This window comes from Oncorhynchus keta, unplaced genomic scaffold (assembly GCF_023373465.1).
Source record: "Oncorhynchus keta strain PuntledgeMale-10-30-2019 unplaced genomic scaffold, Oket_V2 Un_contig_3223_pilon_pilon, whole genome shotgun sequence".
NCBI lineage: Eukaryota > Metazoa > Chordata > Actinopteri > Salmoniformes > Salmonidae > Oncorhynchus > Oncorhynchus keta.
The window spans coordinates 8359-34277 of NW_026287144.1; the positions used below are offsets into that span (position 1 = coordinate 8359).

Sequence of the window (25919 nt, forward strand, 5' to 3'; positions counted from 1 at the left end):
TGTTGAGTTTATATTTCGGTCAGTTTTGTTCCTTGATCACAAAATCGTGGCGTTACGTTGAACCTACTTGCATTGAATAGATGTTATTTTATATTAACAGCAGTGAATATTTTAAAACGGCCATTGATTTGACGATTGCTGCGTTAATGCAGACATTACTGTCTTTGGGAAATGGTGGCATCAACATTTACATATTGAATATCGGCCTAAAATATCATCACCATCGATCCGCCTCCTTGACCCCCAAAATCATTGTCGGCATCGGCCTAAAAAAAAAAATCTATATCAGTCGTTCTCAAGATTGTGTGTGTGTGTGTGTGTGTGTGGGGGGCGAGGTTGTAATTAGTCTTTTGTTAGTTTAACTGTCAGTGACTGTGTTCACTGCACGGCTGGACCCTGGTTAGTATCTCTGACTGTGTTCACTGCACGGCTGGACCCTGGTTAGTATCTCTGACTGTGTTCTTGTATAAAATACTCTCTCAGTGACTTTCATGGTTAAATAAAGATTCAATTAAAGAAAAATACATGCTCTCGCTCTGTCTCTCTCGCTCTGTCTCTCTCGCTCTGTCTCTCTCGCTCTGTCTCTCTCTCTCTCTGTCTGTCTCTGTCTGTCTGTCTCTCTCTATCTGTCTATCTGTCTCTCTGTCTCGCTCTCTGTCTCTCTGTCTCTCTCTGTCTGTCTCTCGTCTGTCTCTCTCTCTGTCTGTCTCTCTCTCTGTCTCTCTCGTCTGTCTTTCTGTCTCTCTCTCTCTCTCTCGCTGTCTCGCTCTGTCTCGCTGTCTCGCTCTGTCTCGCTGTCTCGCTTCTGTCTCTCTGTCTCGCTCTGTCTCGCTGTCTCGCTCTGTCTCGCTCTGTCTCGCTGTCTCGCTCTGTCTCTCTCGCTCTGTCTCTCTGTCGCTCTGTCTCTCTCGCTGTCTCTCTCTCTGTCGCTCTGTCTCTCTCGCTGTCTCTCTCTCTGTCGCTCTGTCTCTCTCGCTGTCTCTCTCTCTGTCGCTCTGTCTCTCTCGCTGTCTCTCTCTCTGTCGCTCTGTCTCTCTCGCTGTCTCTCTCTCTGTCGCTCTGTCTCTCTCGCTGTCTCTCTCTCTGTCGCTCTGTCTCTCTCTCGCTGTCTCTCTCTCTGTCGCTCTGTCTCTCTCGCTGTCTCTCTGTCTCTGTCGCTCTGTCTCTCTCTCTCTGTCGCTCTGTCTCTGTCGCTCTGTCTCTCTCTCTCTGTCGCTCTGTCTCTCTCGCTGTCTCTCTCTGTCGCTCTGTCTCTCTCTGTCGCTCTGTCTCTCGCTGTCGCTCTCGCTGTCTCTCTCTCTCTCTGTCTCTGTCTCTGTCTCTGTCTCTCTCTCTCTCTCTGTCGCTCTGTCTCTGTTTCTGTCTCTCTCTCTGTCGCTCTCTCTGTTTCTGTCTGTCTCTCTCTCTGTCGCTCTCTCTCTGTCTCTCTATTTCTCTCTCTAGGGATGAGGAGATCAGGGAGAAGTGTGGGGAGGATGCTGTGCACTACCTCTCCTTCCAGAGGCACATCATTGGTCTGCTGGTGGTGGTGGGGCGTGCTCTCAGTGGCCATCGTGCTGCCCGTCAACTTCTCAGGAAATCTATTGGGTGAGTGGGATTTAGGGGACGGGACTTCAGGAAAGACTTGGGAGACTAAACACTGGGATGGTGACCATGGCGACATAAATAAAACACTTCAGAAGTTGTTTAGTTCAGATCTGTTGGGTGTACAGGACTTTGAGGTTGTAGTTATAGTTTGAATTGTATCTATATTATCTTCGGTGGCTCGAGGGGTTATATCGTTGTATTTTCCATCTACAAGCATTTCGCTACACTCGCATTAACATCTGCTAACCGTGTGTATGTGACCAATCACATTTGATTTGATCTTGTCAAGTGAACCATCAAAGTGGAGGGAAACACAAGTGAGTCTCAGACTCCTGTCCTGTGGGCTCACATATCTCCTGTTTCTGTAGTGGGACAGCTTGATGTACAGGACACCCCTGGACAGGACACTAGTTTATCTCCTGTTTCTGTAGTGAGACAGCTTGATGTACCAGAACACCCTGGACAGGACACTAGTCTAGCCTCAGTACGCCCCTGACAGGACACTAGTCACTAGTCTAGCTCCTCAGTACACCCCTGACAGGACACTAGTCTAGCTCCTCAGTACACCCTGACAGACACTAGTCTATCTCCTGTTTCTGTAGTGAGACAGCTTGATGTACCAGGGACACCCCTGGACAGGACACTAGTCTATATCCTGTAGTGAGACAGCTTGATGTACCAGGACACCCTGGACAGGACACTCAGTCTAGCTCCTCAGTACGCCCCCTGGACAGGACACTAGTCACTAGTCTAGCTCCTCAGTACACCCCTGGACAGAACACTAGTCTATTCCTCAGTACACCCTGACAGGACACTATAATAGCTCCTCAGTACACCCCTCGGACAGGTCACTAGTCTAGCTCCTCAGTACACCCTGACAGGACACTCAGTCACCAGTCTAGCTCCTCAGTACACCTCTGGACAGGGACACTAGTCACTAGTCTAGCTCCTCAGTACACCCCCTGGACAGGACACTAGTCTAGCTCCTCAGTACAGCCCTGGACAGGACACTAGTCTAGGTCCTCAGGACACCCTGACAGGACACACTAGTCACTAGTCTAGCTCCTCAGTACACCCCCTGGACAGGACACTAGTCACTAGTCTAGCTCCCTCAGTACACCCTGGACAGGACACTAGTCTAGCTCCTCAGGACACCCCTGACAGGACACTAGTCTAGCTCTTCAGACACCCCTGACAGTGACACCAGTCTAGCTCCTCAGGACACCCCTGACAGGACACTAGTCTAGCTCCCTCAGGACACCCCCTGACAGGACACTAGTCTAGCTCCTCAGACACCCTGGACAGGACACTCAGTCTATCTTAGGGCTGCACTCCCCAATCCATCTCCTTTCATGCCAAGCAGAGGAGCATCGGGTCCCATTTGTCTTTTTTCAGTCTTTGTTAAGACTCGACCGGGGATTGAACCCCAACCTTCCAATCTCAGGGTGGACACTAAACCACAAGGCCCTTGTGTTAATAAGATAAAGACCTAGAGGTAATTCTAGAAGTGGTGTTATTAGATTATAGACAAACCACCATTAATTACTATCAATGTTCTCCTGTGGTCATGCAGGGTGCAGATTGGACTGACGCCATTTTAAATATATTCTGTGTATCACATGAATTGAATAAGCTCCTTGTGGATTCATTTCTCACTTTCATATAAAAATCAGACCACCAAAAGATAGAAATATAATGAACTAGAACGTACAGTACATTCAATAACCCACCCATAGAAATATAATGAACTAGAACATACATTCCCATTTAATAACCCACCCATAGAAATATAATGAACTAGAACATACATTCCCATTTAATAACCCACCCATAGAAATATAATGAACTAGAACATACATTCCCATTTAATAACCCACCCATAGAAATATAATGAACTAGAACGTACAGTACATTCACATTCAATAACCCACCCATAGAAATATAATGAACTAAAACGTACATTCCCATTTAATAACCCACCCATAGAAATATAATGAAATAGAACGACATTCCCATTTAATAACCCACCCATAGAAATATAATGAACTAGAACGCACAGTACATCCACATTCAATAACCCACCCATAGAAATATAGTGAACTAGAACTTACAGTACATTCCCATTCAATAACCCACCCATAGAAATATAATGAACTAGAAACGCATATCAACAGCGTAATGTCCCGTTATTCTCCTGTTTCTACGCGTAATGTCCCGTTATTCTCCTGTTTCTACGCGTAATGTCCCGTTATTCTCCTGTTTCTACGCGTAATGTCCCGTTATTCTCCTGTTTCTACGCGTAATGTCCCGTTATTCTCCTGTTTCTACGCGTAATGTCCGTTATTCTCCTGTTTCTACGCGTAATGTCCCGTTATTCTCCTGTTTCTACGAGTAATGTCCCGTTATTCTCCTGTTTCTACGAGTAATGTCCACGTTATTCTCCTGTTTCTACGCGTAATGTCCCGTTATTCTCCTGTTTCTACGCGTAATGTCCCGTTATTCTCCTGTTTCTACGCGTAATGTCCCGTTATTCTCCTGTTTCTACGCGTAATGTCCCGTTATTCTCCTGTTTCTACGCGTAATGTCCCGTTATTCTCCTGTTTCTACGCGTAATGTCTCGTTATTCTCCTGTTTCTACGCGTAATGTCCCGTTATTCTCCTGTTTCTACGCGTAATGTCCCGTTATTCTCCTGTTTCTACGCGTAATGTCCCGTTATTCTCCTGTTTCTACGCGTAATGTCCCGTTATTCTCCTGTTTCTACGCGTAATGTCCCGTTATTCTCCTGTTTCTACGTGTAATGTCCCGTTATTCTCCTGTTTCTCTGTAATGTCCCGTTATTCTCCTGTTTCTACGCGTAATGTCCCGTTATTCTCCTGTTTCTACGCGTAATGTCCCGTTATTCTCCTGTTTCTACGCGTAATGTCCCGTTATTCTCCTGTTTCTACGTAATGCCCCGTTTATTCTCCTGTTTCTACGCGTAATGTCCCGTTATTCTCCTGTTTCTACGCGTAATGTCTCGTTATTCTCCTGTTTCTACGCGTAATGTCTCGGTTATTCTCCTGTTTCTACGCGTAATGTCCCGTTATTCTCCTGTTTCTACGCGTAATGTCCCGTTATTCTCCTGTTTCTACGCGTAATGTCCCGTTATTCTCCTGTTTCTACCCGTAATGTCCCGTTATTCTCCTGTTTCTACCCGTAATGTCCCGTTATTCTCCTGTTTCTACGCGTAATGTCCCGTTATTCTCCTGTTTCTACCCGTAATGTCCCGTTATTCTCCTACCCTCTGACCTCACCATTTTCCCCACACAGAGAATGATGCCTACAGTTTTGGACGCACCACTTTAGCCAATCTGGATGCCAAGTGAGTGATTCTACATTAGTGCTTTATCTCGGTTCCAATTACAGAAGGAATGGTTGGTGTCTGTCTGTCTGGCTAACTGTCTTTCTGCCTGCCTGTCTGTCTGTCTGCCTTTCTGACTGTCTTTCTGTCTGTCTAACTGCCTGTCTGTCTGACTGTCTGTCTGCTTGCCTGTCTGACTGACTAACTGTCTCACTGTCTAACTGTCTGTCTGACTGCCTAACTGCCTGTCTGTCTGTCTGTGTCTGTCTGTCTGTCTGTCTGTCTGTCTGTCTGTCTCTGCCCCCCCCCCGCCCTCACAGTAACATGCTCCTGTGGCTCCACACCACCTTTGCGTTCCTCTACCTGTTGCTGACCGTGTACAGCATGAGACGACACACCTCCAAGATGCACTACAGAGAGGACGATCTGGTGGGTGGTATGAACACACACACACACACACACACACACCACCCATTTCCTAAATATCCCTCCAGGCTGTAGATGGTCGATGTGAAACACTGTATCTTCATTTGTTTGCTCTTTTTTTTAAATTTTTAGGTGAAACGCACTTTATTTGTCAACGGGATCTCCAAGTATGCAGAGGAGAAGCACATCAAGCAACACTTTGAGTAAGTGCTGTCTGTTCTCTGTATCAAGCAACACTTTGAGTAAGTGCTGTCTGTTTCCTGTATCTGGCAACACTTTGAGTAAGTGCTGTCTGTTTCCTGTATCAAGCAACACTTTGAGTGCTGTCTGTTTCCTGTATCAAGCAACACTTTGAGTAAGTGCTGTCTGTTTCCTGTATCTGGCAACACTTTGAGTAAGTGCTGTCTGTTTCCTGTATCTGGCAACACTTTGAGTGCTGTCTGTTTCCTGTATCAAGCAACACTTTGAGTAAGTGCTGTCTGTTTCCTGTATCTGGCAACACTTTGAGTGCTGTCTGTTTCCTGTATCTGGCAACACTTTGAGTGCTGTCTGTTTCCTGTATCAAGCAACACTTTGAGTAAGTGCTGTCTGTTTCCTGTATCTGGCAACACTTTGAGTAAGTGCTGTCTGTTTCCTGTATCTGGCAACACTTTGAGTGCTGTCGTTTCCTGTATCAAGCAACACTTTGAGTAAGTGCTGTCTGTTTCCTGTATCTGGCAACACTTTGAGTGCTGTCTGTTTCCTGTATCTGGCAACACTTTGAGTGCTGTCTGTTTCTGTATCAAGCAACACTTTGAGTAAGTGCTGTCTGTTTCCTGTATCTGGCAACACTTTGAGTGCTGTCTGTTTCTCTATCTGGCAACACTTTGAGTGCTGTCTGTTTCTGTATCTGGCAACACTTTGAGTGCTGTCTGTTTCCTGTATCTGGCAACACTGAGTAAGTGCTGTCTGTTTCCTGTATCTGGCAACACTTTGAGTAAGTGCTGTCTGTTCACTGTATCTGACAACACTGAGTAAGTGCTGTCTGTTTCCTGTATCTGGCAACACTGAGTAAGTGCTGTCTGTTTCCTGTATCTGGCAACACTGAGTAAGTGCTGTCTGTTCCTGTATCTGGCAACACTGAGTAAGTGCTGTCTGTTCCCTGTATCTGGCAACACTGGTAAGTGCTGTCTGTTCCCTGTATCTGACAACACTGAGTAAGTGCTGTCTGTTCCCTGTATCTGGCAACACTGAGTAAGTGCTGTCTGTTCCCTGTATCTGACAACACTGAGTAAGTGCTGTCTGTTCCCTGTATCTGGCAACACTGAGTAAGTGCTGTCTGTTCCCTGTATCTGGCAACACTGAGTAAGTGTTGTCTGTTCCCTGTATCTGGCAACACTGAGTAAGTGCTGTCTGTTTCCTGTATCTGGCAACACTGAGTAAGTGTTGTCTGTTCCCTGTATCTGGCAACACTGAGTAAGTGCTGTCTGTTCCTGTATCTGGCAACACTTTGAGTAAGTGCTGTCTGTTCACTGTATCTGACAACACTGAGTAAGTGCTGTCTGTTTCCTGTATCTGGCAACACTTTGAGTAAGTGCTGTCTGTTCACTGTATCTGACAACACTGAGTAAGTGCTGTCTGTTTCCTGTATCTGGCAACACTGAGTAAGTGCTGTCTGTTTCCTGTATCTGGCAACACTTTGAGTAAGTGCTGTCTGTTCACTGTATCTGACAACACTGAGTAAGTGCTGTCTGTTTCTGTATCTGGCAACACTGAGTAAGTGCTGTCTGTTTCCTGTATCTGGCAACACTGAGTAAGTGTTGTCTGTTCCTGTATCTGGCAACACTGAGTAAGTGCTGTCTGTTCCTGTATCTGGCAACACTGAGTAAGTGCTGTCTGTTCCTGTATCTGGCAACACTGAGTAAGTGCTGTCTGTTCCCTGTATCTGGCAACACTGAGTAAGTGCTGTCTGTTCCCTGTATCTGGCAACACTGAGTAAGTGCTGTCTGTTCCCTGTATCTGGCAACACTGAGTAAGTGCTGTCTGTTCCTGTATCTGGCAACACTGAGTAAGTGCTGTCTGTTCCCTGTATCTGGCAACACTGAGTAAGTGCTGTCTGTTCCCTGTATCTGGCAACACTGAGTAAGTGCTGTCTGTTCCTGTATCTGGCAACACTGAGTAAGTGCTGTCTGTTCCTGTATCTGGCAACACTGATTTCACGTCTTAAGTTTCAGAATGGTTTCTTTCAGAATTTATCCCTTGGGGACAATACTAATTACATCAATGTAGTCTCTCTGAGAGTAGTCTGTCAACAGGGCTACGTTAATGTAGTCTCTCTGAGAGTAGTCTGTCAACAGGGCTACATTAATGTAGTCTCTCTGAGAGTAGTCTGTCAACAGGGCTACATTAATGTAGTCTCTCTGAGAGTAGTCTGTCAACAGGGCTACATTAATGTAGTCTCTCTGAGAGTAGTCTGTCAACAGGGCTACATTAATGTAGTCTCTCTGAGAGTAGTCTGTCAACAGGGCTACATTAATGTAGTCTCTGAGAGTAGTCTGTCAACAGGGCTACATTAATGTAGTCTCTGAGAGAGTAGTCTGTCAACAGGGCTACATTAATGTAGTCTCTCTGAGAGTAGTCTGTCAACAGGGCTACATTAATGTAGTCTCTGAGAGAGTAGTCTGTCAACAGGGCTACGTTAATGTAGTCTCTCTGAGAGTAGTCTGTCAACAGGGCTACATTAATGTAGTCTCTGAGAGAGTAGTCTGTCAACAGGGCTACGTTAATGTAGTCTCTCTGAGAGTAGTCTGTCAACAGGGCTACATTAATGTAGTCTCTCTGAGAGTAGTCTGTCAACAGGGCTACGTTAATGTAGTCTGAGAGTAGTCTGTCAACAGGGCTACATCAATGTAGTCTCTGAGAGAGTAGTCTGTCAACAGGGCTACGTTAATGTAGTCTCTCTGAGAGTAGTCTGTCAACAGGGCTACGTTAATGTAGTCTCTCTGAGAGTAGTCTGTCAACAGGGCTACATTAATGTAGTCTCTCTGAGAGTAGTCTGTCAACAGGGCTACATTAATGTAGTCTCTGAGAGAGTAGTCTGTCAACAGGGCTACATTAATGTAGTCTCTCTGAGAGTAGTCTGTCAACAGGGCTACATTAATGTAGTCTCTGAGAGAGTAGTCTGTCAACAGGGCTACGTTAATGTAGTCTCTCTGAGAGTAGTCTGTCAACAGGGCTACATTAATGTAGTCTGAGAGTAGTCTGTCAACAGGGCTACGTTAATGTAGTCTCTCTGAGAGTAGTCTGTCAACAGGGCTACGTTAATGTAGTCTCTCTGAGAGTAGTCTGTCAACAGGGCTACATTAATGTAGTCTCTGAGAGAGTAGTCTGTCAACAGGGCTACGTTAATGTAGTCTCTCTGAGAGTAGTCTGTCAACAGGGCTACGTTAATGTAGTCTCTCTGAGAGTAGTCTGTCAACAGGGCTACATTAATGTAGTCTCTCTGAGAGTAGTCTGTCAACAGGGCTACGTTAATGTAGTCTCTCTGAGAGTAGTCTGTCAACAGGGCTACGTTAATGTAGTCTCTCTGAGAGTAGTCTGTCAACAGGGCTACATTAATGTAGTCTCTCTGAGAGTAGTCTGTCAACAGGGCTACGTTAATGTAGTCTCTCTGAGAGTAGTCTGTCAACAGGGCTACGTTAATGTAGTCTCTCTGAGAGTAGTCTGTCAACAGGGCTACGTTAATGTAGTCTCTCTGAGAGTAGTCTGTCAACAGGGCTACGTTAATGTAGTCTGAGAGTAGTCTGTCAACAGGGCTACGTTAATGTAGTCTGAGAGTAGTCTGTCAACAGGGCTACGTTAATGTAGTCTCTCTGAGAGTAGTCTGTCAACAGGGCTACGTTAATGTAGTCTGAGAGTAGTCTGTCAACAGGGCTACGTTAATGTAGTCTGAGAGTAGTCTGTCAACAGGGCTACGTTAATGTAGTCTCTCTGAGAGTAGTCTGTCAACAGGGCTACGTTAATGTAGTCTCTGAGAGTAGTCTGTCAACAGGGCTACATCAATGTAGTCTCTCTGAGAGTAGTCTGTCAACAGGGCTACATCAATGTAGTCTCTCTGAGAGTAGTCTGTCAACAGGGCTACGTTAATGTAGTCTCTCTGAGAGTAGTCTGTCAACAGGGCTACGTTAATGTAGTCTCTCTGAGAGTAGTCTGTCAACAGGGCTACGTTAATGTAGTCTCTCTGAGAGTAGTCTGTCAACAGGGCTACGTTAATGTAGTCTGAGAGTAGTCTGTCAACAGGGCTACGTTAATGTAGTCTCTCTGAGAGTAGTCTGTCAACAGGGCTACGTTAATGTAGTCTCTCTGAGAGTAGTCTGTCAACAGGGCTACGTTAATGTAGTCTCTCTGAGAGTAGTCTGTCAACAGGGCTACATCAATGTAGTCTCTCTGAGAGTAGTCTGTCAACAGGGCTACATCAATGTAGTCTCTCTGAGAGTAGTCTGTCAACAGGGCTACGTTAATGTAGTCTGAGAGTAGTCTGTCAACAGGGCTACGTTAATGTAGTCTCTCTGAGAGTAGTCTGTCAACAGGGCTACGTTAATGTAGTCTCTCTGAGAGTAGTCTGTCAACAGGGCTACGTTAATGTAGTCTGAGAGTAGTCTGTCAACAGGGCTACGTTAATGTAGTCTCTCTGAGAGTAGTCTGTAAACAGGGCTACATTAATGTAGTCTCTCTGAGAGTAGTCTGTAAACAGGGCTACATTAATGTAGTCTCTCTGAGAGTAGTCTGTCAACAGGGCTACGTTAATGTAGTCTGAGAGTAGTCTGTCAACAGGGCTACGTTAATGTAGTCTGAGAGTAGTCTGTCAACAGGGCTACATTAATGTAGTCTCTGAGAGTAGTCTGTCAACAGGGCTACATTAATGTAGTCTCTGAGAGTAGTCTGTCAACAGGGCTACGTTAATGTAGTCTCTGAGAGTAGTCTGTCAACAGGGCTACATTAATGTAGTCTCTGAGAGTAGTCTGTCAACAGGGCTACGTTAATGTAGTCTCTCTGAGAGTAGTCTGTCAACAGGGCTACGTTAATGTAGTCTCTCTGAGAGTAGTCTGTCAACAGGGCTACATTAATGTAGTCTCTCTGAGAGTAGTCTGTCAACAGGGCTACATTAATGTAGTCTCTCTGAGAGTAGTCTGTCAACAGGGCTACGTTAATGTAGTCTGAGAGTAGTCTGTCAACAGGGCTACATTAATGTAGTCTCTCTGAGAGTAGTCTGTCAACAGGGCTACGTTAATGTAGTCTGAGTAGTCTGTCAACAGGGCTACGTTAATGTAGTCTCTCTGAGAGTAGTCTGTCAACAGGGCTACGTTAATGTAGTCTCTCTGAGAGTAGTCTGTCAACAGGGCTACATTAATGTAGTCTCTCTGAGAGTAGTCTGTCAACAGGGCTACATTAATGTAGTCTCTGAGAGTAGTCTGTCAACAGGGCTACGTTAATGTAGTCTCTCTGAGAGTAGTCTGTCAACAGGGCTACATTAATGTAGTCTCTCTGGGAGTAGTCTGTAAACAGGGCTACATTAATGTAGTCTCTCTGAGAGTAGTCTGTCAACAGGGCTACATTAATGTAGTCTCTCTGAGAGTAGTCTGTCAACAGGGCTACATTAATGTAGTCTCTCTGAGAGTAGTCTGTCAACAGGGCTACGTTAATGTAGTCTGAGAGTAGTCTGTCAACAGGGCTACGTTAATGTAGTCTGAGAGTAGTCTGTCAACAGGGCTACGTTAATGTAGTCTGAGAGTAGTCTGTCAACAGGGCTACGTTAATGTAGTCTGAGTAGTCTGTCAACAGGGCTACGTTAATGTAGTCTCTCTGAGAGTAGTCTGTCAACAGGGCTACGTTAATGTAGTCTCTCTGAGAGTAGTCTGTCAACAGGGCTACATTAATGTAGTCTCTCTGAGAGTAGTCTGTCAACAGGGCTACATTAATGTAGTCTCTCTGAGAGTAGTCTGTCAACAGGGCTACGTTAATGTAGTCTCTGAGAGTAGTCTGTCAACAGGGCTACGTTAATGTAGTCTCTCTGAGAGTAGTCTGTCAACAGGGCTACATTAATGTAGTCTCTCTGAGAGTAGTCTGTCAACAGGGCTACATTAATGTAGTCTCTCTGAGAGTAGTCTGTCAACAGGGCTACGTTAATGTAGTCTCTGAGAGTAGTCTGTCAACAGGGCTACATTAATGTAGTCTCTCTGAGAGTAGTCTGTCAACAGGGCTACATTAATGTAGTCTCTCTGAGAGTAGTCTGTCAACAGGGCTACATCAATGTAGTCTCTCTGAGAGTAGTCTGTCAACAGGGCTACATCAATGTAGTCTCTCTGAGAGTAGTCTGTCACCAGGGCTACATTAATGTAGTCTCTCTGAGAGTAGTCTGTCAACAGGGCTACATTAATGTAGTCTCTCTGAGAGTAGTCTGTCAACAGTCTCTGGGCTACATTAATGTAGTCTCTCTGAGAGTAGTCTGTCAACAGGGCTGTCAACAGGGCTACAATGTAGTCTCTCTGAGAGTAGTCTGTCAACAGGGCTACGTTAATGTAGTCTCTCTGAGAGTAGTCTGTCAGGGCTACATTAATGTAGTCTCTCTGAGAGTAGTCTGTCAACAGGGCTACATTAATGTAGTCTCTCTGAGAGTAGTCTGTCAACAGGGCTACATTAATGTAGTCTCTCTGAGAGTAGTCTGTCAACAGGGCTACATGAATGTAGTCTCTCTGAGAGTAGTCTGTCAACAGGGCTACATGAATGTAGTCTCTCTGAGAGTAGTCTGTCAACAGGGCTACATTAATGTAGTCTCTCTGAGAGTAGTCTGTCAACAGGGCTACAGTCTCTTAATGTAGTCTCTCTGAGAGTAGTCTGTCAACAGGGCTACATTAATGTAGTCTCTGAGAGAGTAGTCTGTCAACAGGGCTACGTTAATGTAGTCTCTCTGAGAGTAGTCTGTCAACAGGGCTACATTAATGTAGTCTCTGAGAGAGTAGTCTGTCAACAGGGCTACGTTAATGTAGTCTCTCTGAGAGTAGTCTGTCAACAGGGCTACATTAATGTAGTCTCTGAGAGAGTAGTCTGTCAACAGGGCTACGTTAATGTAGTCTCTGAGAGTAGTCTGTCAACAGGGCTACGTTAATGTAGTCTCTCTGAGAGTAGTCTGTCAACAGGGCTACGTTAATGTAGTCTCTCTGAGAGTAGTCTGTCAACAGGGCTACATCAATGTAGTCTCTCTGAGAGTAGTCTGTCAACAGGGCTACATCAATGTAGTCTCTCTGAGAGTAGTCTGTCACCAGGGCTACATTAATGTAGTCTCTCTGAGAGTAGTCTGTCAACAGGGCTACATTAATGTAGTCTCTCTGAGAGTAGTCTGTCAACAGGGCTACATTAATGTAGTCTCTCTGAGAGTAGTCTGTCAACAGGGCTACGTCAATGTAGTCTCTCTGAGAGTAGTCTGTCAACAGGGCTACGTTAATGTAGTCTCTCTGAGAGTAGTCTGTCAACAGGGCTACATGAATGAGTAGTCTGTCAACAGGGCTACATCAATGTAGTCTCTCTGAGAGTAGTCTGTCAACAGGGCTACGTTAATGTAGTCTCTCTGAGAGTAGTCTGTCAACAGGGCTACATTATATTGAAACCCTTTCCTAGTCAGTTGGGTACGGCTTTACTTGACCCCTGGTGTGTGTGTGTGTGTGTGTGTGTGTGTGTGTGTGTGTTTTGGGTCCATGAGTCCCGGCCCTATACAGACAATAGCAGGCCTATCTGTGTGATTGCGCCTAACAAAAAAAAGCTTATGAGCTGAATCATGTGAGTCGTGTGTTAGTCTGTAGGAGGGGCTGGGGGACACACACTGGGAGGAACCGGGTCGTGTGTTAGGCTGTAGGAGGGGCTGGGGGACACACACTGGGAGGAACCGGGTCGTGTGTTAGGCTGTAGGAGGGGCTGGGGGACACACACTGGGAGGAACCGGGTCGTGTGTTGGGCTGGGGGACACACACTGGGAGGAACCGGGTCGTGTGTTAGGCTGTAGGAGGGGCTGGGGGACACACACTGGGAGGAACCGGGTCGTGTGTTAGGCTGTAGGAGGGGCTGGGGGACACACACTGGGAGGAACCGGGTCGTGTGTTAGGCTGTAGGAGGGGCTGGGGACACACACTGGGAGGAACCGGGTCGTGTGTTGGGCTGGGGACACACACTGGGAGGAACCGGGTCGTGTGTTAGGCTGTAGGAGGGGCTGGGGGACACACACTGGGAGGAACCGGGTGTGTGTTGGGCTGGGGACACACACTGGGAGGAACCGGGTCGTGTGTTAGGCTGTAGGAGGGGCTGGGGGACACACACTGGGAGGAACCGGGTCGTGTGTTAGGCTGTAGGAGGGGCTGGGGGACACACACTGGGAGGAACCGGGTCGTGTGTTAGGCTGTAGGAGGGGCTGGGGGACACACACTGGGAGGAACCGGGTCGTGTGTTAGGCTGTAGGAGGGGCTGGGGACACACACTGGGAGGAACCGGATCGTGTGTTAGGCTGTAGGAGGGGCTGGGGGACACACACTGGGAGGAACCGGGTCGTGTGTTAGGCTGTAGGAGGGGCTGGGGGACACACACTGGGAGGAACCGGGTCGTGTGTTAGGCTGTAGGAGGGGCTGGGGGACACACTGGGAGGAACCGGGTCGTGTGTTAGGCTGTAGGAGGGGCTGGGGGACACACACTGGGAGGAACCGGGTCGTGTGTCGGGCTGTAGGAGGGGCTGGGGGACACACACTGGGAGGAACCGGGTCGTGTGTTGGGCTGGGGGACACACACTGGGAGGAACCGGGTCGTGTGTTGGGCTGGGGGACACACACTGGGAGGAACCGGGTCGTGTGTTAGGCTGTAGGAGGGGCTGGGGGACACACTGGGAGGAACCGGGTCGTGTGTTAGGCTGTAGGAGGGCTGGGGGACACACTGGGAGGAACCGGGTCGTGTGTTAGGCTGTAGGAGGGGCTGGGGGACACACACTGGGAGGAACCGGGTCGTGTGTTAGGCTGTAGGAGGGGCTGGGGGACACACTGGGAGGAACCGGGTCGTGTGTTAGGCTGTAGGAGGGGCTGGGGGACACACACTGGGAGGAACCGGGTCGTGTGTTAGGCTGTAGGAGGGGCTGGGGGACACACACTGGGAGGAACCGGGTCGTGTGTTAGGCTGTAGGAGGGGCTGGGGGACACACACTGGGAGGAACCGGGTCGTGTGTTAGGCTGTAGGAGGGGCTGGGGGACACACACTGGGAGGAACCGGGTCGTGTGTTAGGCTGTAGGAGGGGCTGGGGGACACACACTGGGAGGAACCGGGTCGTGTGTTAGGCTGTAGGAGGGGCTGGGGACACACACTGGGAGGAACCGGGTCGTGTGTTGGGCTGGGGGACACACACTGGGAGGAACTGGGTCGTGTGTTAGGCTGTAGGAGGGGCTGGGGGACACACACTGGGGAGGAACCGGGTCGTGTGTTGGGCTGGGGGACACACACTGGGAGGAACCGGGTCGTGTGTTGGGCTGGGGGACACACACTGGGAGGAACCGGGTCGTGTGTTAGGCTGTAGGAGGGGCTGGGGACACACACTGGGAGGAACCGGGTCGTGTGTTAGGCTGTAGGAGGGGCTGGGGGACACACTGGGAGGAACCGGGTCGTGTGTTAGGCTGTAGGAGGGCTGGGGACACACACTGGGAGGAACCGGGTCGTGTGTTAGGCTGTAGGAGGGGCTGGGGGACACACACTGGGAGGAACCGGGTCGTGTGTTAGGCTGTAGGAGGGCTGGGGACACACACTGGGAGGAACCGGGTCGTGTGTTAGGCTGTAGGAGGGGCTGGGGGACACACACTGGGAGGAACCGGGTCGTGTGTTGGGCTGGGGACACACACTGGGAGGAACCGGGTCGTGTGTTGGGCTGGGGGACACACACTGGGAGGAACCGGTCGTGTGTTAGGCTGTAGGAGGGGCTGGGGGACACACTGGGAGGAACCGGGTCGTGTGTTAGGCTGTAGGAGGGGCTGGGGGACACACTGGGAGGAACCGGGTCGTGTGTTAGGCTGTAGGAGGGGCTGGGGGACACACACTGGGAGGAACCGGGTTGTGTGTTAGGCTGTAGGAGGGGCTGGGGGACACACACTGGGAGGAACCGGGTCGTGGCCTGATCACCAAATAGTATTACACAAAATCTAATGTTGTTCACCACCGGCAGACGACCGGCTCTTCCTGTGTTCCAGAAATACCTCTTTCTCCTGTAGCCTCGTCTGTCTCTTCACATTTAAAGGAGTGAAGACCCATACTTGTGAGACAGAGAAATGTCAGAGAAAGACCGGTCGGTCGGTCGGGTCGGTCGGTCGGTCGGTCGGTCGGTCGGTCGGTCGGTCGGTCGGTCGGTCGGGTCGGGTCGGTCGGTCGGTCGGTCGGTCGGTCGGTCGGGTCGGTCGGGTCGGTCGGTCGGTCGTGGTCGGTCGGTCGGTCGGGTCGGTCGGTCGGTCGGTCGGTCGGTCGGTCGGTCGGTCGGTCGGTCGGTCGGTCGGTCGGTCGGTCGGGTCGGTCGGTCGGTCGGTCGGTGGTCGGTCGGTCGGTCGGTCGGTCGGTCGGTCGGTCGGGTCGGTCGGTCGGTCGGTCGGTCGGTCGGTCGGTCGGTCGGTCGGTCGGTCGGTCGGTCGGTCGGGTCGGTCGGTCGGTCGGTCGGTCGGTCGGTCGGTCGGTCGGTCGGTCGGTCGGTCGGTCGGTCGGTCGGTCGGTCGGTCGGTCGGTCGGTCGGTCGGTCGGTCGGTCGGTCGGTCGGTCGGTCGGTCGGTCGGGAGAGAGAGAGAGAGAGAGAGAGAGAGAGAGAGAGAGAGAGAGAGAGAGAGAGAGAGAGAGAGAGAGAGAGAGAGAGAGAGAGAGAGAGAGAGAGAGAGAGAGAGAGACACACTCCGGCCAGTGAGTGAGAGACTCCGGCCAGTGAGTGAGAGACTCCGGCCAGTGAGTGAGAGAGAGACTCCGGCCAGTGAGTGAGAGACTCCGGCCAGTGAGTGAGTGTGAGAGAGAGAGAGAGAGACAGACTCGAGTGAGTGAGTGAGAGAGAGAGAGACTCCGGCCAGTGAGTGAGAGACTCTCCGGCCAGTGAGTGAGTGAGAGAGAGAGACAGACTCCGGCCAGTGAGTGAGTGAGTGAGAGACTCCGGCCAGTGAGTGAGTGAGTGAGAGACTCCGGCCAGTGAGTGAGTGAGAGACAGACTCCCGGCCAGTGAGTGAGTGAGTGAGTGAGAGACTCCGGCCAGTGAGTGAGTGAGTGAGAGACTCCGGCCAGTGAGTGAGTGAGAGACAGACTCCGGCCAGTGAGTGAGTGAGAGAGAGAGAGAGAGACAGACTCCGGCCAGTGAGTGAGTGAGAGACAGACTCCGGCCAGTGAGTGAGTGAGTGAGAGACTCCGGCCAGTGAGTGAGTGAGTGAGAGACTCCGGTGAGTGAGTGAGAGACAGACTCCGGCCAGTGAGTGAGTGAGAGAGAGAGAGAGAGACAGACTCCGGCCAGTGAGTGAGTGAGAGAGAGAGAGAGACAGACTCCGGCCAGTGAGTGAGTGAGAGAGAGAGAGAGACAGACTCCGGCCAGTGAGTGAGTGAGTGAGAGAGAGAGAGAGACAGACTCCGGCCAGTGAGTGAGTGAGAGAGAGAGAGAGAGAGACAGACTCCGGCCAGTGAGTGAGTGAGAGAGAGAGAGAGAGACTCCGGCCAGTGAGAGGGAGAGAGACTCCGGCCAGTGAGAGGAGAGAGACTCCGGCCAGTGAGAGGAGAGAGACTCCGGCCAGTGAGAGGGGAGAGAGACTCCGGCCAGTGAGAGAGATAGAGACTCCGGCCAGTGAGAGAGAGAGACTCCGGCCAGTGAGAGAGAGAGAGAGACTCCGGCCAGTGAGAGAGACTCCGGCCAGTGAGAGAGAGAGAGAGAGACTCCGGCCAGTGAGAGAGAGAGACTCCGGCCAGTGAGAGAGAGAGAGAGACTCCGGCCAGTGAGAGAGAGAGAGACTCCGGCCAGTGAGAGAGAGAGAGAGAGAGAGACTCCGGCCAGTGAGAGAGAGAGAGAGAGAGAGAGACTCCGGCCAGTGAGAGAGAGAGAGACTCCGGCCAGTGAGAGAGGGAGAGAGACTCCGGCCAGTGAGAGAGGGAGAGAGACTCCGGCCAGTGAGAGGGAGAGAGACTCCGGCCAGTGAGAGAGAGAGAGACTCCGGCCAGTGAGAGAGAGAGAGACTCCGGCCAGTGGGAGGGAGAGAGAGAGACTTCAGCCAGTGGGAGGGAGAGAGAGAGAGACTTCAGTCAGTGGGAGAGAGAGAGACCCACGTGAGGTTTGCCCAGTAGTCTAGAGAGAGAGAGACCCACGTGAGGTTTGGCCGGTAGTCTAGAGAGACAGACCCACGTGAGGTTTGCCCAGTAGTCTAGAGAGAGAGACTTAAGCCAGTGGGAGGGAGAGAGAGAGACTTAAGCCAGTGGGAGGGAGAGAGAGAGACTTCAGCCAGTGGGAGAAAGAGAGAGACTTCAGCCAGTGGGAGAAAGAGAGAGACTTCAGCCAGTGGGGAGAGAGAGAGAGACTTCAGTCAGTGGGAGAGAGAGAGAGAGAGAGAGACTTCAGTCAGTGGGAGGGAGAGAGAGAGACTTCAGTCAGTGGGAGGGAGAGAGAGAGAGACTTCAGTCAGTGGGGAGAGAGAGAGACTTCAGTCAGTGGGAGAGAGAGAGAGAGACTTCAGTCAGTGGGAGGGAGAGAGAGAGAGACTTCAGTCAGTGGGAGGGAGAGAGAGAGAGACTTCAGTCAGTGGGAGGGAGAGAGAGAGAGACTTCAGTCAGTGGGGAGAGAGAGAGACTTCAGTCAGTGGGAGGGAGAGAGAGAGAGACTTCAGTCAGTGGGAGAGAGAGAGAGAGAGAGAGAGAGACTTCAGTCAGTGGGAGGGGAGAGAGAGAGACTTCAGTCAGTGGGAGGGAGAGAGAGAGAGACTTCAGTCAGTGGGAGAGAGAGAGACTTCAGCCAGTGGGAGATAGAGGGAGACTTCAGTCAGTGGGGAGAGAGAGAGACTTCAGTCAGTGGGAGAGAGAGACTTCAGCCAGTGGGAGAGAGAGAGAGACTTCAGTCAGTGGGGAGAGAGAGAGACTTCAGTCAGTGGGGGAGAGAGAGACCCACGTGAGGTTTGGCCGGTCGCCTCAGAGAGAAACAGAGCCATGTGTGACACCTTATCATCATATTGAATGTTTTGATGTAATAAAATGTCAAGGAAGCTGCATCATGTCCTCAATTTGACAGGCTTTATATGTGAATCTAATCCACTTCTCTGTCATCGTGTTGTCGTCCTGTACAGTTTAGTGGCTGTGGTCACTGTGACCATAGAAACAGAATGACTAGAACAGACATTACCCTTTCACATTAAAGGGCAACTCCACCACTTCTCAACCTCCTGTCTCATTATCTCAGCACCAAACCAGAGTCTATATATGAACACAGCGTTTTTCCTGTCTCATTATCTCAGCACCAAAACCAGAGTCTATATATGAACACAGCATGTTCCTGTCTCATTATCTCAGCACCAAACCAGAGTCTATATATGAACACAGCATGTTGCTGTCTATTATCTCAGCACCAAACCAGAGTCTATATATGAACACAGCATGTTCCTGTCTCATTATCTCAGCACCAAACCAGAGTCTATATATGAACACAGCATGTTCCTGTCTCATTATCTCAGCACCAAACCAGAGTCTATATATGAACACAGCATGTTGCTGTCTATTATCTCAGCACCAAACCAGAGTCTATATATGAACACAGCATGTTGCTGTCTCATTATCTCAGCACCAAACCAGAGTCTATATATGAACACAGCATGTTCCTGTCTCATTATCTCAGCACCAAACCAGAGTCTATATATGAACACAGCATGTTGCTGTCTCATTATCTCAGCACCAAACCAGAGTCTATATATGAACACAGCATGTTGCTGTCTCATTATCTCAGCACCAAACCAGAGTCTATATATGAACACAGCATGTTCCTGTCTCATTATCTCAGCACCAAACCAGAGTCTATATATGAACACAGCATGTTGCTGTCTATTATCTCAGCACCAAACCAGAGTCTATATATGAACACAGCATGTTCCTGTCTCATTATCTCAGCACCAAACCAGAGTCTATATATGAACACAGCATGTTGCTGTCTCATTATCTCAGCACCAAACCAGAGTCTATATATGAACACAGCATGTTGCTGTCTATTATCTCAGCACCAAACCAGAGTCTATATATGAACACAGCATGTTCCTGTCTCATTATCTCAGCACCAAACCAGTCTATATATGAACACAGCATGTTGCTGTCTATTATCTCAGCACCAAACCAGAGTCTATATATGCTTCTCTGTGACATCACAGGGTGGGATTAAGCATTTCAAAAACAGATTTTTCAAAACCAGCAACGGTCCAAGGAGGGTATTTCCTGTCTCTCCCACGGTACAGCCAATCTCATGGTGTGTTTAACTTCTAGTCCAAGGTGTCCTGTCTCTCCCCACGGTACTGCCAATCTCATGGTGTGTTTAACTTCTAGTCCAAGGTGTCCTGTCTCTCCCCACAGTACAGCCAATCTCATGGTGTGTTTAACTTCTAGTCCAAGGTGTCCTGTCTCTCCCACAGTACAGCCAATCTCATGGTGTGTTTAACTTCTAGTCCAAGGTGTCCTGTCTCTCCCCACAGTACAGCCAATCTCATGGTGTGTTTAACTTCTAGTCCAAGGTGTCCTGTCTCTCCCCACGGTACTGCCAATCTCATGGTGTGTTTAACTTCTAGTCCAAGGTGTCCTGTCTCTCCCACGGTACATCCAATCTCATGGTGTGTTTAACTTCTAGTCCAAGGTGTCCTGTCTCTCCCCACGGTACTGCCAATCTCATGGTGTGTTTAACTTCTAGTCCAAGGTGTCCTGTCTCTCCCCACAGTACAGCCAATCGCATGGTGTGTTTAACTTCTAGTCCAAGGTGTCCTGTCTCTCCCCACAGTACAGCCAATCTCATGGTGTGTTTAACTTCTAGTCCAAGGTGTCCTGTCTCTCCCCACGGTACAGCCAATCGCATGGTGTGTTTAACTTCTAGTCCAAGGTGTCCTGTCTCTCCCCACAGTACAGCCAATCTCATGGTGTGTTTAACTTCTAGTCCAAGGTGTCCTGTCTCTCCCCACAGTACTGCCAATCGCATGGTGTGTTTAACTTCTAGTCCAAGGTGTCCTGTCTCTCCCCACAGTACAGCCAATCTCATGGTGTGTTTAACTTCTAGTCCAAGGTGTCCTGTCTCCCCACAGTACTGCCAATCTCATGGTGTGTTTAACTTCTAGTCCAAGGTGTCCTGTCTCTCCCACAGTACAGCCAATCTCATGGTGTGTTTAACTTCTAGTCCAAGGTGTCCTGTCTCTCCCCACGGTACAGCCAATCTCATGGTGTGTTTAACTTCTAGTCCAAGGTGTCCTGTCTCTCCCACGGTACAGCCAATCTCATGGTGTGTTTAACTTCTAGTCCAAGGTGTCCTGTCTCTCCCCACGGTACTGCCAATCTCATGGTGTGTTTAACTTCTAGTCCAAGGTGTCCTGTCTCTCCCCACGGTACAGCCAATCTCATGGTGTGTTTAACTTCTAGTCCAAGGTGTCCTGTCTCTCCCCACGGTACAGCCAATCTCATGGTGTGTTTAACTTCTAGTCCAAGGTGTCCTGTCTCTCCCCACGGTACAGCCAATCTCATGGTGTGTTTAACTTCTAGTCCAAGGTGTCCTGTCTCTCCCCACAGTACTGCCAATCTCATGGTGTGTTTAACTTCTAGTCCAAGGTGTCCTGTCTCTCCCCACAGTACTGCCAATCTCATGGTGTGTTTAACTTCTAGTCCAAGGTGTCCTGTCTCTCCCCACGGTACAGCCAATCTCATGGTGTGTTTAACTTCTAGTCCAAGGTGTCCTGTCTCTCCCCACAGTACTGCCAATCGCATGGTGTGTTTAACTTCTAGTCCAAGGTGTCCTGTCTCTCCCCACAGTACAGCCAATCTCATGGTGTGTTTAACTTCTAGTCCAAGGTGTCCTGTCTCCCCACAGTACTGCCAATCTCATGGTGTGTTTAACTTCTAGTCCAAGGTGTCCTGTCTCTCCCCACGGTACAGCCAATCTCATGGTGTGTTTAACTTCTAGTCCAAGATGTCCTGTCTCTCCCCACGGTACAGCCAATCGCATGGTGTGTTTAACTTCTAGTCCAAGGTGTCCTGTCTCTCCCCACAGTACAGCCAATCTCATGGTGTGTTTAACTTCTAGTCCAAGGTGTCCTGTCTCTCCCCACGGTACAGCCAATCGCATGGTGTGTTTAACTTCTAGTCCAAGGTGTCCTGTCTCTCCCCACAGTACAGCCAATCTCATGGTGTGTTTAACTTCTAGTCCAAGGTGTCCTGTCTCTCCCCACGGTACAGCCAATCGCATGGTGTGTTTAACTTCTAGTCCAAGGTGTCCTGTCTCTCCCCACGGTACTGCCAATCTCATGGTGTGTTTAACTTCTAGTCCAAGGTGTCCTGTCTCTCCCCACGGTACAGCCAATCTCATGGTGTGTTTAACTTCTAGTCCAAGGTGTCCTGTCTCTCCCCACGGTACTGCCAATCTCATGGTGTGTTTAACTTCTAGTCCAAGGTGTCCTGTCTCTCCCCACGGTACTGCCAATCTCATGGTGTGTTTAACTTCTAGTCCAAGGTGTCCTGTCTCTCCCCACAGTACAGCCAATCTCATGGTGTGTTTAACTTCTAGTCCAAGGTGTCCTGTCTCCCCACGGTACTGCCAATCTCATGGTGTGTTTAACTTCTAGTCCAAGGTGTCCTGTCTCTCCCCACAGTACAGCCAATCTCATGGTGTGTTTAACTTCTAGTCCAAGGTGTCCTGTCTCCCACAGTACTGCCAATCTCATGGTGTGTTTAACTTCTAGTCCAAGGTGTCCTGTCTCCCCACAGTACTGCCAATCTCATGGTGTGTTTAACTTCTAGTCCAAGGTGTCCTGTCTCTCCCCACAGTACTGCCAATCTCATGGTGTGTTTAACTTCTAGTCCAAGGTGTCCTGTCTCCCCACAGTACTGCCAATCTCATGGTGTGTTTAACTTCTAGTCCAAGGTGTCCTGTCTCTCCCCACAGTACTGCCAATCTCATGGTGTGTTTAACTTCTAGTCCAAGGTGTCCTGTCTCTCCCACAGTACTGCCAATCTCATGGTGTGTTTAACTTCTAGTCCAAGGTGTCCTGTCTCTCCCCACAGTACTGCCAATCTCATGGTGTGTTTAACTTCTAGTCCAAGGTGTCCTGTCTCTCCCCACAGTACAGCCAATCTCATGGTGTGTTTAACTTCTAGTCCAAGGTGTCCTGTCTCTCCCCACAGTACAGCCAATCTCATGGTGTGTTTAACTTCTAGTCCAAGGTGTCCTGTCTCTCCCCACAGTACAGCCAATCTCATGGGTGTGTTTAACTTCTAGTCCAAGGTGTCCTGTCTCTCCCACAGTACAGCCAATCTCATGGTGTGTTTAACTTCTAGTCCAAGGTGTCCTGTCTCTCCCCACAGTACAGCCAATCTCATGGTGTGTTTAACTTCTAGTCCAAGGTGTCCTGTCTCTCCCCACGGTACTGCCAATCTCATGGTGTGTTTAACTTCTAGTCCAAGGTGTCCTGTCTCTCCCCACAGTACTGCCAATCTCATGGTGTGTTTAACTTCTAGTCCAAGGTGTCCTGTCTCTCCCCACAGTACAGCCAATCTCATGGTGTGTTTAACTTCTAGTCCAAGGTGTCCTGTCTCTCCCCACGGTACAGCCAATCTCATGGTGTGTTGTTTAACTTCTAGTCCAAGGTGTCCTGTCTCTCCCCACGGTACTGCCAATCTCATGGTGTGTTTAACTTCTAGTCCAAGGTGTCCTGTCTCTCCCCACGGTACTGCCAATCTCATGGTGTGTTTAACTTCTAGTCCAAGGTGTCCTGTCTCTCCCCACAGTACAGCCAATCTCATGGTGTGTTTAACTTCTAGTCCAAGGTGTCCTGTCTCTCCCCACAGTACAGCCAATCGCATGGTGTGTTTAACTTCTAGTCCAAGGTGTCCTGTCTCTCCCACGGTACAGCCAATCTCATGGTGTGTTTAACTTCTAGTCCAAGGTGTCCTGTCTCTCCCCACAGTACAGCCAATCTCATGGTGTGTTTAACTTCTAGTCCAAGGTGTCCTGTCTCTCCCCACGGTACAGCCAATCTCATGGTGTGTTTAACTTCTAGTCCAAGGTGTCCTGTCTCTCCCCACAGTACAGCCAATCTCATGGTGTGTTTAACTTCTAGTCCAAGGTGTCCTGTCTCTCCCCACGGTACAGCCAATCTCATGGTGTGTTTAACTTCTAGTCCAAGGTGTCCTGTCTCTCCCCACGGTACAGCCAATCTCATGGTGTGTTTAACTTCTAGTCCAAGGTGTCCTGTCTCTCCCCACGGTACTGCCAATCTCATGGTGTGTTTAACTTCTAGTCCAAGGTGTCCTGTCTCTCCCCACGGTACTGCCAATCTCATGGTGTGTTTAACTTCTAGTCCAAGGTGTCCTGTCTCTCCCCACGGTACTGCCAATCTCATGGTGTGTTTAACTTCTAGTCCAAGGTGTCCTGTCTCTCCCCACGGTACAGCCAATCTCATGGTGTGTTTAACTTCTAGTCCAAGGTGTCCTGTCTCTCCCCACGGTACTGCCAATCTCATGGTGTGTTTAACTTCTAGTCCAAGGTGTCCTGTCTCTCCCCACAGTACAGCCAATCTCATGGTGTGTTTAACTTCTAGTCCAAGGTGTCCTGTCTCTCCCCACGGTACTGCCAATCTCATGGTGTGTTTAACTTCTAGTCCAAGGTGTCCTGTCTCTCCCCACGGTACAGCCAATCTCATGGTGTGTTTAACTTTTTGCCGATGTCATCAGGTAGAGATTTTGAACTTTGTTGACACTGTTGGAGATAATGAGGTTGGAAAGTGGTGAAGTTTAACCTTTAACCTCCAGTGCTGGGCGGCCCTGTGTCCGAATTGAGTGTGCCTATGCGCGTACTCTCTAAATTCAGTGGTCTGAGACCTCTGGGTTATGGGCTAGGGGTTGGACACCTCCCCCATTCTAGTCATTCTATTTCTACTTGCGTCTGTGATACGTGTGTTCCTCAGTTGGTAGAGCATGGTGCTTGCAAACGTCAAGGGTCGTGGGTTCAATTCCCGCAGGCACAAACCACGTGGGGGGTGAGGGGGGGGGATTATTGACGTGTGATTAAGGTGCTTTGGATAAAAGCGTCTGTTCAATGGCAATATATTATAGTACTGAGACATCAGAGAGACTTTAGCCAGCGAGGGCTCGAAAGACCTGCTGTCGACTTCTACATACAGATTTCTCCGTTTCTATAACTTTAATCTTTCCCGTCTCTTCTGTTTCTCTTCCGTCTGTCTTTCTCTCTCTCTCTCTCCGTACAGACAGGCCTATGAAAACTGCTGTGTTCTCGAGGCTCGTATCTGCTACGACGTGGCCAAGCTGATGTCGCTCAACTCAGAAAGGTAAGTCGTTTCTCTGCTTGACTGTGTCACCACCGTCTGTAGCAATACAATAGTACTCAACTTGGATATAACCCGTTTTTTTTTTTTTGCATGGGCATTGTCATTTGAGGGATTCCACCATTTTAAAGTAGTCAACTTGGGTGGGGATTCCTATAGGTTGGGAGCGGTCAGCCAATGATCAGATATTCTTTTGTTTTTCAAATTGGGTACTATGGTTTGTAAATGGCTTTAAGCTATATCGCTGCCATCTAGTGGCCACAATATATAAACGACACAAGATTTGTTTCAGCACTTCAGCACTGCAAGTGGTGTTAAATCATCAATGGTAACGTTACACTTTTATCGACCAAGGAACAATACAAAAATGGACTACTTTAAAATGGAGATGGCCTAAACGTCAGCTGCCCGTGCTGTGTCACAGACGCCATAATGGCACAGATTCAAAGACGAGACAATCTTGTGTATTTGGTCATATGATGTGATCATTGCGTGCTGTCATGTGACATGGTCATGTGTTCTGTGAACAGGAAGAAGACCGCGGCGTAGCAAGAAGTTCTTTACAGACCTGCAGTCAAGGAGCACATCCCCACCATGATCAACCCCAAACCCTGTGGTCATCTCTGCTGTTGTATCATCAAGGGCTGTGAGCAGGTGGGACGTCTCATAATATGTGTCCAACCCCTAGCCCATACCCCGAGATCTGAGTCTATATGTGTCCAACCCTAGCCCATACCCCGAGATCTGAGAGTCTATATGTGTCCAACCCCTAACCCATACCCCAGAGATCTGAGAGTTTATATGTAACCAACCCCTAACCCATACCCCAGAGATCTGAGAGTCTATATGTGTCCAACCCTAGCCCATACCCCAGAGATCTGAGAGTCTATATGTGTCCAACCCCCTAGCCCATACCCCAGAGATCTGAGAGTCTATATGTGTCCAACCCCTAGCCCATACCCCAGAGATCTGAGAGTCTATATGTGTCCAAACCCCTAGCCCA

The 25919-nt window shown here is 49.1% G+C and overlaps 1 protein-coding gene across 1 annotated transcript; it reads left to right on the plus strand.

Annotated features, from left to right (window-relative positions):
• Positions 1 to 1537: 1537 nt before the first annotated feature.
• LOC127923768 (CSC1-like protein 2) lies at positions 1538 to 25465 on the plus strand. The gene is made up of 6 exons (XM_052507824.1): positions 1538 to 1587; positions 4898 to 4949; positions 5249 to 5357; positions 5487 to 5557; positions 24839 to 24919; positions 25447 to 25465. Exons 3-6 carry the CDS (start codon positions 5253 to 5255, stop codon positions 25463 to 25465), a joined length of 276 nt encoding a protein of 91 aa, XP_052363784.1. The 5' UTR covers positions 1538 to 1587; positions 4898 to 4949; positions 5249 to 5252.
• The last annotated feature ends 454 nt before the right edge of the window (positions 25466 to 25919 follow it).

Coding starts and splice junctions, on each gene's coding strand:
- LOC127923768 (XM_052507824.1), top strand. CDS start 5,253: ATGCTCCTGTGGCTCCACACCACCTTTGCGTTCCTCTACCTGTTGCTG. Junction 5,358..5,486: donor ACTACAGAGAGGACGATCTG/GTGGGTGGTATG, acceptor TTAAATTTTTAG/GTGAAACGCACTTTATTTGT. Junction 5,558..24,838: donor CACATCAAGCAACACTTTGA/GTAAGTGCTGTC, acceptor CTCTCCGTACAG/ACAGGCCTATGAAAACTGCT.